The following is an 11,880-nucleotide window of genomic DNA, read 5'->3' on the forward strand; positions in this document are numbered from 1 at the left end:
TGTGAAGTCCCCAGGGGATGAAGTGATGACAGGCACCGTGTCCCCCACCTGTGCCTGTCCCACACCTGCTGTGTTCCCTTCCCATGCCCATCCAGGCTGGCCTGGTCCCCAGCAGGGCCACCACACTCTGGCATTGCTCACAGCTGAGTGACACTGCTGTCCCCTGACCTAAGCACCCACAGGGACTCGGGGCACCCGGGACCCTGTGCAGGCTCTGCTTGGCTTGGAGACACCTGGCTTGGGGACATTTGGTATGGAATGCTTGACATGGGGACACGTTCTGTTGGGTCACTTGGTATGGGGACACCTGGGGTGGGGACATGTCATGGAGATGCTTGGCATGGGGACACAGGGCAAGGGGAAACTTGGTATGGAGATGCTTGGCATGGGGACATCTGGCATAGGAACATTTGGTATGGGGTCACTTTCTAAGGGGACACATGGCTTGGGGACACTTGGTATGGAGGTGCTTGGCATCGAGACACCTGGCAAGATGACACTTGGTATGGGGACACACATCAAGGGGACACTTGGTATGAAGATGCCTGGTATGGGGACACATGTCAAGGGGATGCTTCGTTTGGAGATGTTTGGCAAGGGGACACCTGGCAAGGGGACACCTGGCGGGGGGACACTTGGCATGGGGCGGTGGCTCGGAGCCCCTGGCCGCCCCCCAGGAACAGGTTGTCCCCTCCGTTGTCCCCGGAGCCCCCGGGGCAGGATCGGGCCCCCCCACGGCCCCACGTGGGAGCTCTCACGTGGCGACACCTCCCAAACCCCGCCCTCCCGGACCCGCCCCTCACTTCTCATTGGTGGCGGGGCGTCCTTTCCCTTCGTTGATTGGCTCCCGCTGCCAACTATGAATTCGGCGCTGGGCGGGGGTCGTGGATCGCGACCGGGGATCGCGGTCACGACCGGGGGTCGCGACAGACCACCCCCTCCCGTAAGTACCGACCACGGGACTGTGCGGGGGCTGAAGGGCGGAATGCGGGCTCGGGGGGCTCCCGAGGGGGTCCAGGGGTTCCCGAGGGGGTCCGGGGTTTCCGGGGGCGGGTCCGGGGGCTTCCCGTGGGTACCCGAATCCGGCCCCGCAGGGCCCGGGGGGGCTCCGGGGACTGGCGGGGGGCAGAGCCCACCCGGGCTGCTGAGAGCCCTGCGGGGGCTGGGGGGTCCCAGGCGTCCCCTGACGGTCTCCACCTCCGTCCTTCCGCGGAGTGTGCCCCCGAGCACCCCAGGGACCCCGAGGGGAACCCCCAGGGACACAAGGGGACCTGTTCCCCCCGGGAACCTGTCCCCCAGAGACCTAAGGGACCCCCCGAATGGACACAAAGGGACCTGCTCCCCCCGGGGACCTGCCCGCGAGGATTCAAGAGGACCTGACCCCTCCAGCCCCCTCCCAAGGCCCCCCAGAAGTTGCCCCCCAGGACCCGGGGTGCAGCGAGACACCCCAAAGGGCAGAGACGCTGCGGAAGGGGTGGGGGGGTCCTGGCTGCTCCACTCCCTGCACGTGTCCCCGGGGCTGCCCCGGCCGAGGTGACGGTGACAAGTAGCACGTCCCCAGCACGGGCTTGCGAAAGGCGAATCCAGCCGGGCTTCCGGCTGAATCACCCAAAAACCCCTCCCTGGCCCCAAACTGGGATGGGGGGACCCAAAAGTGGATGGGGGGACCCCACCCCACCTCATCCTGGTGGGGCAGGTCAGTCCTGACCCCAGGCCACCCATGACCCCCGACTTTGAGCAGCTTGGGGGCCTCTAGCTGCCTCCCACTCATGTCATGTTGATGGGTCTCAGCCCTTGGAAGGGTGTGCTGGGGGGCTCGGCCACACCGTGTCCTGCTCTCCTCGGTACAATGACAAGGGGACATGGGGCTTGGCCACCCGGGGGGGTCCCTGCTGGGCTCAGCCACTCATGACACCCCAACAACTTTCTCTTCCAGCTGCTGCAGCCATGTCAGCCGAAAACACCAAGGATGGGCAGGAGCTGAAAGTAGGGGTGCAAGGAGGGTTTGGGGGGGGGCTTGGGGCATCACTGGGGGCTCCGGCTCATTGTCATCCCCCCCGGTAGAGCGTGGTGACGCGGGTGGCCAGCCTGGCCCTGGTGAGCTGTGCCTGTGGCGCCATGTCCACGGCATACACCTCCACCAAGGAGAGCCACCCCTACGTCAGGTCCGTCTGTGACGCCGCCGAAAAGGGGGTGAAGACGCTGACGGCGGCGGCGGTGAGCGGGGCCCAGCCCATCCTCACCAAGCTGGAGCCTCAGAGTGAGTGGGGTCTGGGGGGGCAGCACCCCAGGGGTTTTGGGGTGCACAAAAAGCTGGCCCTGGCAGAGCTCTCGCAAGGCAGCAGGAGAGGAATAATCTGGTTTTGTGTCTCTAGTTTATATTGTCAATAAATAAGCATTAAAAGGGATGGAGAAGCTGGGGGGGGGCAGCACCCTGTGAATTTTGGGGTGCTGGCAAACTGACCTTAGCAGAGCTCCTGCAAGGCAGTGGGGTAGGAAGAAGATGTTTTCTCATCTCTGGTTTTCACCATGGTTAAATAAACCTGCAAAAGGCTGGAGAAGCTGGGGGGAGCAGCACCCCATGAGTTTTGGGGTGCCCCAAAGCCTGGCCCTAGCAGAGCTAGGCCCTAGCTCTGGCCCTAGCAGAGCTCTTGCAAGGCAGCAGGATAGCAAGAACCATCTATTTTCACGACTCTAGTTTCCACCGCTAATGAATACGCCTGCAAAGGGCTGGATAAGCTGGAGGAGAAGCTGCCCATCCTGCAGCAGCCCCCGCAGCAGGTAACATCTCTCCTGGGGGACACAGTGGGGGGGTCCAGCCTTGCATGAGGCGCTGGGACAAAGCATCCCTGTGCTGTCCCCTCCCAGGTGGTGGCTGGAACCAGGGAGCTGGTGTCATCCACGGTGAGCGGCGCGGTGGGGCTGGCGCGGGGCGGCGTGGAGAGGACACGCTCGGCGCTGAGCACCGGGGTGAGCACCGTGGTGGGCTCCCGCGTGGGCCGGCTGCTGGCCACGGGAGTGGACGCGGTGCTGGGCAAGTCGGAGGAGCTGGTGGAACGATACCTGCCCGGGATGGACGAGCAGCCGGGTGAGTGCTGACTGCGCCGTGCTGAAAACCATGTCCCAAATTTGGGGGTGCCAAGCCCCTTCGCGATCCCCACTCTGTTGCTTAGCCCCGGTGCCGCTGTGTAGCTCCCCAGGTTGGTGCCTGGGTGTCTCCACAGTGCCAGGGCATCTCTGAGCCCCACATGGTGTCTGGGGCCACCACAGCACCGTGCAGGGGACAGTCCCCACTCATTGGGGACCCAAAGCCGGGGAATGTGATGGGTGAACTCTCACCTGGAAACCAGAAAGCAAATATAGCCCAGTGCCGCCCCCCTGGGTATTTATAGCTCGGCACGGGGTGGCAGTGGGCAGAGCTGGCCCTGTGTCACAGCAGAGGTGACATGAGAGGCCACCTGACGTTATGGTGACACCTTCACATGACCCGGTGACCAAGCATCCTGGAGCCTTGTCCCCGTGATGGGGTGCGGCACTTGGGGGTCACATCCCAGCGGGATGCTCCGGTGCCGGATGGTCCAGCCCCACAGTTCTCACCCCACAGCGGTGACAGCAGGTGCCGAGGTGGCCTCGCGGGAGCGGCAGAGACGGCGGCAGAGCTGCTTCGTCCGGGTGGGCTCGCTGTCGGCCAAACTGCAGCAGCGAGCCCTGCAGCGCTCGCTGGCTGAGCTGCAGCGGGCACGGCACAGCGCCCAGCGCGTCCTGGCCCAGCTCCACCGCATCTTTGAGCTGGTAAGGATGCGGTGGGGACCATAATGGCCCCCCATGCCAGCCCAGCACTTCCCCGGTGTGCTCCCACCTCCTTGTCCCTTCCCCCAGATTGAGCAGGGGCGGCAGAGCTTGGATGGGCCCCTATACGGCACCCAGCGGCATCTCCACCGTATGTGGCTGGAGTGGAGCCAGCAGGACGCCGTGCCCATGGAGGAGAGCGAGGTACGGGGTGGGACTTCCCTTGGGGGACACCAAGGTATGGGGTGGGGGCAGCTGTGCCCATGGAGGACACCAAGGTACGGGTTGGGATACTGTACCCGTGGAGGACATCATGGTATGGGGTTGGGGGACCATCCCATGGAGGACACCAAGGTATGGGATGAGGGGACCATTCCATGGAGGACATCACATTATGGGGTGGGGGACCATCCCATAGAGGACACCAAGGTATGGGGTTGGGGCTCCATCCCATGGAGGACATCAAGGTACAGGGTGGGTATCATCCCATAGTGGACATCAAGGTACGGGGTTGGGGGACCATCACATGGAGGACATCAAGGTGTATGGGGTTGGCGGACCACCCCATGGAGGACATCAGGGTATGAGGTGAGGGACCGTCCCATGGAGGACACAAAGCTATGGGGTTGGAGAACCATCCTATGGAGGACACAAAGGTATGGGGTTGGGGAACCATCCCATGGAGGACATAACTGTATGGGGTTGGGGACCATTCCATGGAGGACACCAAGTTATAGAGGTCCAAGCCAGGCCGGGCAGGGGGACCATTGCCCCCCAGGGCCACCGCTGCCCGCTGGCTGCCTTGCAGGTGGAGGCGCGGACGCTGGCCATGCTGCGCGGGCTCCTGCGCCAGCTCCATGCCGCCTGCACCCGCCTGGCCGCCAGTGCCCGCAGCTTCCCCGGCAGCGTGCAGGAGACGGCGGGACACGTGCGGCACGGCATGGAGGGTGTGCAGGCTTCCCTGTCCCGCGTCCACTCCATCCGTGACCTGTCGGATTTGGTGCTGGAGCAGAGCCGGGAGACAGTGACGCGGGCGCAGTTGAGCATCGACGAGCTGCTGGAGCACATGGGGCAACACGCGCCCCTGCCCTGGCTGGTGGGACCCTTTGCCCCCGCCCTGGTGGAGTATCCGGAGGATGTCCCTGTCGAGATGGCCAAGTGGGAGGGTTGCATTACGGTGGGGGGGACACACCACGTGCCCTCTCCCCCACGGCCCTGCAGCCAGCGCTGAGACCCCCCTGTGCCACCAAACTGGGGGAGCACCCACCCAGCCATGGCGGTGAACCCCATCCCTGCTAGGGATGAGGTGACGATGGACTCGGTGACCCAGTGTGGGACCCCTGATGCTGCAGATAGGGACTTGTTTGGGGAGGGAGGGGACAATGGTACACGGAGGACACAGCGTGTGCCCAGCCCTGCCCGTCTGGGGGTCCCCACGGTGTCCCCAAGCCTGGAGAGTGTCAGGATTTCTTGTTTTAGTGGCTTCAAAGCACTTTAAAGAAGAATTAAACAACTTTTTAGGCCTTAAAATGACTCCGAGCCTGTAGCACTGGCTGTGATGGAGCCATCTCGTGATGCTGGGCTAACGAGGGGTCGGCAGAGCTAGGGGGGACCCCACGGAGAGGGTTTCACTGTTTAGGGTGCCAGGGTGGGGACAGCAGGATGGGTCCCAGCGGGGTGCTGGGACGGGGGGTGCAGGGGTGGCTGGACTGTGAACTGCAGCCGTGTGGCACTGAACTTCGTCCTGGTTGTCACCACGGCGGGGCTGGGCCTGGGACACCCCCACACTGCAAGTGCAGCGTGGCCACGGCGCCCAGTCCCATCCTACTGGAACCAGTCTGACCTCCACTGGGCAAGGTGCTGGGAACACGGGGAGCCCCGTGCTGGAGGATCCCCCTGAGGGGAGAGGGGGCTTGGGGGAGTCAGTGCGAGGGTGGAGGGGGTCGGTGCAGCCTCGCGTGGGGAATCCGGTGATGGGGGAGTGAAATCGGGTCCCGGGAGAGTCAGTGACATCCGATCACAAGGGATCCGGTCCCGAGGAATCCTGTGCCGGGGGGTCGGTGCAGCCCGGTCCCAATGGGGAACCTGGTCCCGGGGGTTCCCTGTCCCGGGGCGGATCGGTAGTCTGGCACGGGGCGGGGCGGTGAATCCCGTTCCCGGGGGACACACGGTCCTGTGGGGATCAGCTCAGTCCGGTCCCGGGGAACTGGGGCCCGGGGGGGGAACCTTTCCCGGGGGTGGGTGTGTCGGTGCAGCCCGGACCGGAGGATCTGACTCCGAGGAGCTCGGTGTCGATGTAACCGGGTCCCGGGAGCTCCGGTCCCAGGGCGGCCGGTGTAGCCTGGTCCGGGGAAGGGTCGCAGCAGCCCGGGGGGGTTCTCTGTCCCGGGAGGGGTCGCTGCATCCCCAGCCGCTCCGCTCCCGGCGGGTCGGTGCTCCCGGACCGCCCCGGGCCGGCCCCGGGGGGCGGGTCCGGTCACATGCGCTCGGGGCCGGGCTCCGGGGCTACAAAGGGCGGCGGGGAGGGAGGGGACCCAGTTCAGAGCTCGACTTGGCTTCCGGAGGTGAGTTCGGTCCCGATTCCTGCGACCCCCTTGTTCTGGGGAGCCCCAGCTTGGTGGGCGCTGATCCACGCTGGGTTTGGGGGGTTCTGACCCCACTCTCGGCTCCATTCCCCCGCAGCCCCGCCATGGCCACCAGCGAGCCCGGGACGGCGCAGCCCAAGGCTGAAGAACAGCAGGTCAGGGGGGAAAAGGGGTTTGGGGTGGGGGGAGTCCAGGCGGTCCCTGCTTGGGGACAAGACTTTGCGTTATTATTCCGCCCTTGGATACGCTTGGAGAGTCCTCGATGTACCCCAAACCTCAGGGTTTTGGAGATACGTGGTGCTCCTCATCCCCTGTGAAATTTGGGCATCCATCAGCCCCAAGCACACACTGACCCCCTTTTCACTGATCCCCTTCTCACCCCCCCAGAGCATCGGGACACGGGTGGCCAGCCTACCCCTGGTCAGCTCTGCCTACGGGATGGTGTCCACTGCCTACGCGTCCACCAAGGAGAGCCACCCCTACGTCAGGTCCGTCTGTGACGCCGCCGAAAAGGGGGTGAAGACGCTGACGGCGGCGGCGGTGAGCGGGGCCCAGCCCATCCTCACCAAGCTGGAGCCGCAGAGTGAGTGGTTTCTAGGGGGGGCAGCACCCCAGGGGTTTTGGGGTGCACAAAAAGCTGGCCCTGGCAGAGCTCTTGCAAGGCAGCAGGAGAGGAATAATCTGGTTTTGTGTCTCTAGTTTATATTGTCAATAAATAAGCATTAAAAGGGCTGGAGAAGTTGAGGGGGGGCAGCACCCCATGAATTTTGGAGTGCTGGCAAACTGACCTTAGCAGAGCTCTTGCAAGGCAGTGGGGTAGGAAGAAGCTGTTTTCTCATCTTTGGTTTTCACTGTGGACAAATAAACCTGCAAAAGGCTGGAGAAGCTGGGGGGAGCAGCACCCCATGAGTTATGGGGTGCCCCAAAGCCTGGCCCTAGCAGAGCTCTTGCAAGGCAGCAGGATAGCAAGAACCATCTATTTTCACATCTCTAGTTTCCACCGCTAATGAATACGCCTGCAAAGGGCTGGATAAGCTGGAGGAGAAGCTGCCCATCCTGCAGCAGCCCACGGAGAAGGTAATGGGGAGGGGTGGAGGGAACAAACACACTTGATGTCCTCTCACAGTGCTGCTTAAGAGGCTTGTCCACCCCTTAACCAGCTCATCTCGGACACCAAGCAGCTGGTGACATCCACAGTGACAGGGGCCAAGGATGTCCTGACCAGCACGGTGGCTGGGGCGAAGGACGCGGTGACCAGCCGGGTGACGGGTGTGATGGACATGACCAAGGGAGCCGTGCAGGGCAGTGTGGAGCTCACCAAGTCGGCCATGAGCAGTGGCGTCAACACCGTTATGGGCTCCACCGTGGGCCAGATGGTGGTGAGCGGGGTGGGCTCCGTGCTAGAGAAGTCTGAGGAGCTGGTGGACCATTACCTGCCCATGACAGATGAGGAGCTGGGTAAGGAGCTGCTCACAACCCCCGGAGATGTGCCATGGGCTGGGGAGTATGGGTAGAGCCCGGGCAGGGGGATGCTGGTTCTCCATGGGGTTGGTGGTTGGGGGGACCGCCTCAGCAGCTCCTCTCCCCCAGCCAAGCTGGCCACAGCTGTCGAGGGCTTCGAACCCGAGCAGCAGAAGCAGCAGCAGAGCTACTTTGTGCGCTTGGGTTCCCTCTCGACCAAGCTGCGGAACCGAGCCCTCCAGCACTCGCTGGGCAAGCTGCAGAGCGCCCGCCGCAGCAGCCAGGACGTGCTGGCCCAGCTCCAGTGCACCCTCGACCTGGTAGGACCCATCCCACGTGCCCCATGCCACCTGTAGCGGTGACAACACCCACACTGGGTTCTGTCTCCTCTCAGGTGGAGCAGCTCAAGCAGGGCATGGACCAGAAGCTGCAGGGAGGGCAGGAGAAGCTGCAGCAGATGTGGCTGGAGTGGAGCAAGAAGCAACCAGGTGGTGACAAGGTGCCACCGGAGGTAGGTGGAAGGGCAGTGGGGAGGTCCCCAGGGCCACCTGGTGTGTCCCCCACACCCCTTATCGCCTTGTCCCCCCGCAGCCGATGGAGTCGGGGACGCTGGCCATGCTGCAGGGCTTGACGCAGCAGCTCCAGAGCTCCTGCCAGCCCTTGGTGTCCAGTCTCCAGGGTCTCCCTGCCAGCATCCAGGATACGGCGGGGCAGGTCCGGAACAACGTGGAGGAGCTCCGGGCAGCCCTGGCCTCTGCCACCTCCCTGCAGGACGTGACGGGCAGCGTCCTGGCCCAAGCGCGGGCCCGGGCCACCAAAGCCCGGCAGCTGATGGATGAGCTGGTGGAGCACGTGGCTCACAACACCCCCCTGACCTGGCTCGTGGGACCCTTTACCCCCTCAGGCCAGCGCCTGGTGGACCTGGAGATGAAGTAGCAGCCTCTGGGGTGGGGTGATGTTGGTTCCCCGCCACCCCAAGCCTAGTTAGGAGCATCTACTAACCCCTGCCTGGCCCACCTTGCCTGTAACCATAGTGCCTATCTGTACAGGGACCTCCTGCCTGCCCCAAGCGCAACTCTGTCCCTTGTCACCTGTGCCAGGGACATGCAGTAATGTGCCTTGGTCCTCCCCAAGTGCCTGTGGGGTCACCTCTAACCCTGGCTGGATCCCCCTGCCCTGTCCTCGGTGCCTTTGAGCTCTTGGGGGGTTGGGGGTGGCTCATGAGCAATAAACTCTGGTTAGTTTTGCACTGGACTGAGGCTTCTTCTGGGGGGGAGGAGGGTGGTAACAGGGGTGTCATGGCTGTGTCCCCCCCCCCCGCCAGGGGTTTGAGGGGTGATGTCACAGAGTCTCCAGCTTCTAATGGAATGACTGGAGGGGACAGCAGGTGCTGAGCCCCCAGGACACTGGCCTCTTCCCCCCCCCACCCCAGCAGAGCCCATGGCTGAGGGTGAGGAACAACCCCCCCATAAGGCCAAGGGACCCCCATGTCCTGGGGTGTGAGGACAAGAGCAGGAGGTGACAGCAAGGCTGTCCTGGGAGCAGCATCTCCCATCCCTGGGGCACAGACAGGCTTGTTCTGGGGGGGCTCAGGCACAGCCTGTCCCAGCAGCAGGTTCTGGTGGGGGGGCAGGAGCTCCTCACCCCAGCAGGAGTGAGGGCCAGCACCCCATACCTCCCAGTCCATCTGGTGGCATCCTGCTCTGTCCCCCCAGACCAGGGTGTCACCCACACCATGGGTGACGATGGGTCTGAGACTCCATCCTCATGATGGCAGGGCTGAGCAGGGGCCCCCCAGCACCATTCAGCCTGCACAGTATCCCCCCATGGGCATGGCTCGTCCCAGAGATGGCATTGGGGCTCCATGGCCACCCCTGCACCCCAGTGTCAGCGCTGCGCCCCCTGCTTCCCACAGGCAGAGCCACCCGGGACCCTGCAGATGAGGCCACCGTGCAGCCACCCCAGCAGGTACCCCGTCCCCAGGGGCTGTGACCCTGCCTGCGGTCCCACAGGTCCCTGGAGGGGACCAAGTGTTTGGGGGGGGATATCTAACCACAGCCCCCCCCTGAACACCAGGCTGCCCCCCCAAGGGGTCCCCCCAGGCAGCCGGGGCTCCCCGAGGACCCCGGGGCCAGCGACCCCTCGGTTGTGAGCACCATCGTCTGTGCTGTGCTGGGCCCCCGGGGGGTCCGGATCGTGTTCCACAGCATGCAGCGGGCGCTGGACACGTCCCAGAGGTGGCTGAACCGGCACCTGAGCGAGAGGCAGGCAGGTAAGAGACCCCGGCATGCTGCTGGGGGTCCCCATGGCCCCTTTGTCCTGGGATGCTGCTGGGGTCCCCATGTCCCCTTCCTCTCAGGGCACTGCTGGGCATCCTGGTGTCCACTTTCACCCTGGGATTCTGCTGGGTGTCCCCATGTCCCTTTTGCTTTGGGGTGCTGCTGGGCATTCCCACGTCCCCTTCATCTCAGGGTGCTGCTGGGCATCCCCATGTATCTTTTGCTCTGGGATGTTGCTGGATGTCCCCATCACCCAGGATGCAGTTGGGGACCAGCACCCCATCTCCAGCCCCTCTCCCCACACTGTGGAGGGACCAGATTTGCCTTGGCTGAGTTCTCTGGCTCAACCGCCTCCTTCCCCTCTGCTCCCTCGCAGATGAAGCCCGGAGACGAGTGGTGGCCATAACACAGCAGCTCTGGCCGCGGCCACCAGACATCCGCCCCCAGCTCGCCCGGCTCCAGCGCGTCCTCGGCCTGGTGAGAACCACTCGTTTGCAATGCCGGGGCGTGCCGGGGGATCCCCACTGTGCCCAGGACCCCCATCCCCATGGTGCCGTTCCTCCCACAGACGGACTCCACGCGGGAAGGTGGCGGCCCGGAGGTGTACAGGACCATGGTGACGGTGCGGGGACAAGTGGCGGCTGCGGGTTGGATGCTGGTGCAGCAGCTGTGGGACGTCTCGGCCAGGCTGTGGGATGTCTCGGAGAACCTGCGGGCTCGGGCCGAGAGGCTGCGGGTGCCGCTGAGCAAGGCAGCACGGAGAGCGCGGCGCAGGGTGGCCGAGCTCCGTAACGTCTTTGTCCAGGTCGGGTCCCTGGAGGAGCTGCTGGTGGTCGTGGTGAGCCGGGGAGAGGAGGTGGTGACCCAGGCCTGGCAGGCGCTGGGGGTGTTCCTGCTCCAGCACCCGGCACTGGGGTGGCTGCAGGACGCTGCTGGGACAGTGAGACAAGACGCCACCGATGCTGCTGGGACAGGGAGACCAGACACCACCAATGCTGCTGGGACAGGGAGACCAGACACCACCGAGGCTGCTGGGACGGTGACACCAGATACCACCAGTTCTGCTGAGATGGTGACACCAGACACCACCAGTTCTGCTGAGATGGTGGCATCAGACACCACCAGTTCTGCTGAGATGGTGGCACCAGGCAGCACCAAATCTGCTGAGATGGTGACACCAGACACCACTAATTCTGCTGAGGTGGTGGCACCGGACAGCATCAAATCTGCAGAGATGGTGGCACCAGACATGCCCAGTTCAGCTGGGATGGTGGCACCAGACAGCACCGAGGCTGCCGAGATGGTGACACCAGACAGCACCGAGGCTGCTGAGCCACCAGACACTGCCCCCCCGGACCCCCAGCCCTAAGGGTGCCCAGTTTAACCAGCCATGCGGGGATCTGAAACCCCATGGTGTCCTCGGTGCCACCAACAAGGCTCTGCTCATGCTGATGTCCGTGTCCTGGTGTTATTCTGTCCCTGGTGTTGCAATGGCCAAAGGCAAGAGGGGAGTTTGCGGGGGGCGGGGTGATACAAGCCCCTTGCTGGGGCAGCACAGGGTGGTGACATGTCCCAGTGTCCCCATTTCCCCAGCATGGGGGCCGGGTTGTCCCCTCCTCTCTTACATGTCCCTAGCCCTGCACCAGCCCCCTATATTCCCCCCATCTTCGCCATTTCTCCTCCCACTTCCCGGCAATTGGGTAAAAGGCACATGGGGCTTTTTATATTTATTTATATATATTTTTTTAGGTTTTGTTTGGGTTTTG

The 11,880-nt window shown here is 63.9% G+C and overlaps 3 protein-coding genes across 9 annotated transcripts; all 3 read left to right on the forward strand.

Moving 5' to 3' along the window:
• The first annotated feature begins 951 nt into the window (after window positions 1-951).
• LOC102091618 (perilipin-3) lies at window positions 952-5,322 on the forward strand. 5 transcript variants are annotated; one of them, XM_065042648.1, is made up of 8 exons: window positions 1,216-1,533; window positions 1,937-1,986; window positions 2,065-2,260; window positions 2,699-2,781; window positions 2,869-3,088; window positions 3,614-3,792; window positions 3,880-3,993; window positions 4,598-5,322. In XM_065042648.1, exons 1-8 carry the CDS (start codon window positions 1,320-1,322, stop codon window positions 5,018-5,020), a joined length of 1,479 nt encoding a protein of 492 aa, XP_064898720.1. In that variant the 5' UTR covers window positions 1,216-1,319; the 3' UTR covers window positions 5,021-5,322. The 5 variants fall into 5 exon arrangements, with proteins under 5 accessions (XP_064898716.1, XP_064898717.1, XP_064898718.1 ...); XM_065042647.1 differs by having other exon boundaries at window positions 1,217-1,533; window positions 3,605-3,792; XM_065042644.1 differs by lacking the exon at window positions 2,065-2,260 and having other exon boundaries at window positions 952-1,533; window positions 3,605-3,792.
• A 933-nt stretch (window positions 5,323-6,255) lies between these two features.
• On the forward strand, window positions 6,256-9,084 carry LOC110359835 (perilipin-3-like). The gene is made up of 8 exons (XM_065042654.1): window positions 6,256-6,353; window positions 6,472-6,529; window positions 6,762-6,957; window positions 7,369-7,451; window positions 7,535-7,832; window positions 7,965-8,155; window positions 8,230-8,346; window positions 8,427-9,084. Exons 2-8 carry the CDS (start codon window positions 6,479-6,481, stop codon window positions 8,769-8,771), a joined length of 1,281 nt encoding a protein of 426 aa, XP_064898726.1. The 5' UTR covers window positions 6,256-6,353; window positions 6,472-6,478; the 3' UTR covers window positions 8,772-9,084.
• Window positions 9,085-9,210: 126 nt separating this feature from the next.
• On the forward strand, window positions 9,211-11,566 carry LOC110359822 (uncharacterized). Of its 3 annotated transcripts, none has more exons than XM_021289652.2 (5): window positions 9,211-9,285; window positions 9,751-9,803; window positions 9,912-10,107; window positions 10,491-10,591; window positions 10,683-11,566. In XM_021289652.2, the coding sequence occupies exons 1-5, from the start codon at window positions 9,276-9,278 to the stop codon at window positions 11,481-11,483; spliced, it is 1,161 nt and encodes a 386-aa protein (XP_021145327.2). In that variant the 5' UTR covers window positions 9,211-9,275; the 3' UTR covers window positions 11,484-11,566. The 3 variants fall into 3 exon arrangements, with proteins under 3 accessions (XP_021145327.2, XP_021145329.2, XP_021145326.2); XM_021289654.2 differs by having other exon boundaries at window positions 9,239-9,803; window positions 10,683-10,736; window positions 10,920-11,566; XM_021289651.2 differs by having other exon boundaries at window positions 9,239-9,803.
• Window positions 11,567-11,880: the final 314 nt, after the last annotated feature.

The sequence above is a fragment of the Columba livia genome, chromosome 27 (genome assembly GCF_036013475.1).
Source record: "Columba livia isolate bColLiv1 breed racing homer chromosome 27, bColLiv1.pat.W.v2, whole genome shotgun sequence".
NCBI lineage: Eukaryota > Metazoa > Chordata > Aves > Columbiformes > Columbidae > Columba > Columba livia.

Excerpts from the sequence above, each read along its gene's own strand:
- LOC102091618 (XM_065042644.1), top strand. The coding sequence starts at position 986 with ATGCGGGCTCGGGGGGCTCCCGAGGGGGTCCAGGGGTTCCCGAGGGGG. Across the intron at positions 1,534-1,936 it reads CCGGGGCTGCCCCGGCCGAG|CTGCTGCAGCCATGTCAGCC; the intron begins GTGACGGTGACA and ends TTTCTCTTCCAG. Across the intron at positions 3,089-3,604 it reads CGGGATGGACGAGCAGCCGG|CGGTGACAGCAGGTGCCGAG; the intron begins GTGAGTGCTGAC and ends CTCACCCCACAG.
- LOC110359835 (XM_065042654.1), top strand. The coding sequence starts at position 6,479 with ATGGCCACCAGCGAGCCCGGGACGGCGCAGCCCAAGGCTGAAGAACAG. Across the intron at positions 6,958-7,368 it reads CACCAAGCTGGAGCCGCAGA|TTTCCACCGCTAATGAATAC; the intron begins GTGAGTGGTTTC and ends TCACATCTCTAG. Across the intron at positions 7,452-7,534 it reads TGCAGCAGCCCACGGAGAAG|CTCATCTCGGACACCAAGCA; the intron begins GTAATGGGGAGG and ends CCCCTTAACCAG.
- LOC110359822 (XM_021289651.2), top strand. The coding sequence starts at position 9,603 with ATGATGGCAGGGCTGAGCAGGGGCCCCCCAGCACCATTCAGCCTGCAC. Across the intron at positions 10,108-10,490 it reads CCTGAGCGAGAGGCAGGCAG|ATGAAGCCCGGAGACGAGTG; the intron begins GTAAGAGACCCC and ends GCTCCCTCGCAG. Across the intron at positions 10,592-10,682 it reads TCCAGCGCGTCCTCGGCCTG|ACGGACTCCACGCGGGAAGG; the intron begins GTGAGAACCACT and ends TTCCTCCCACAG.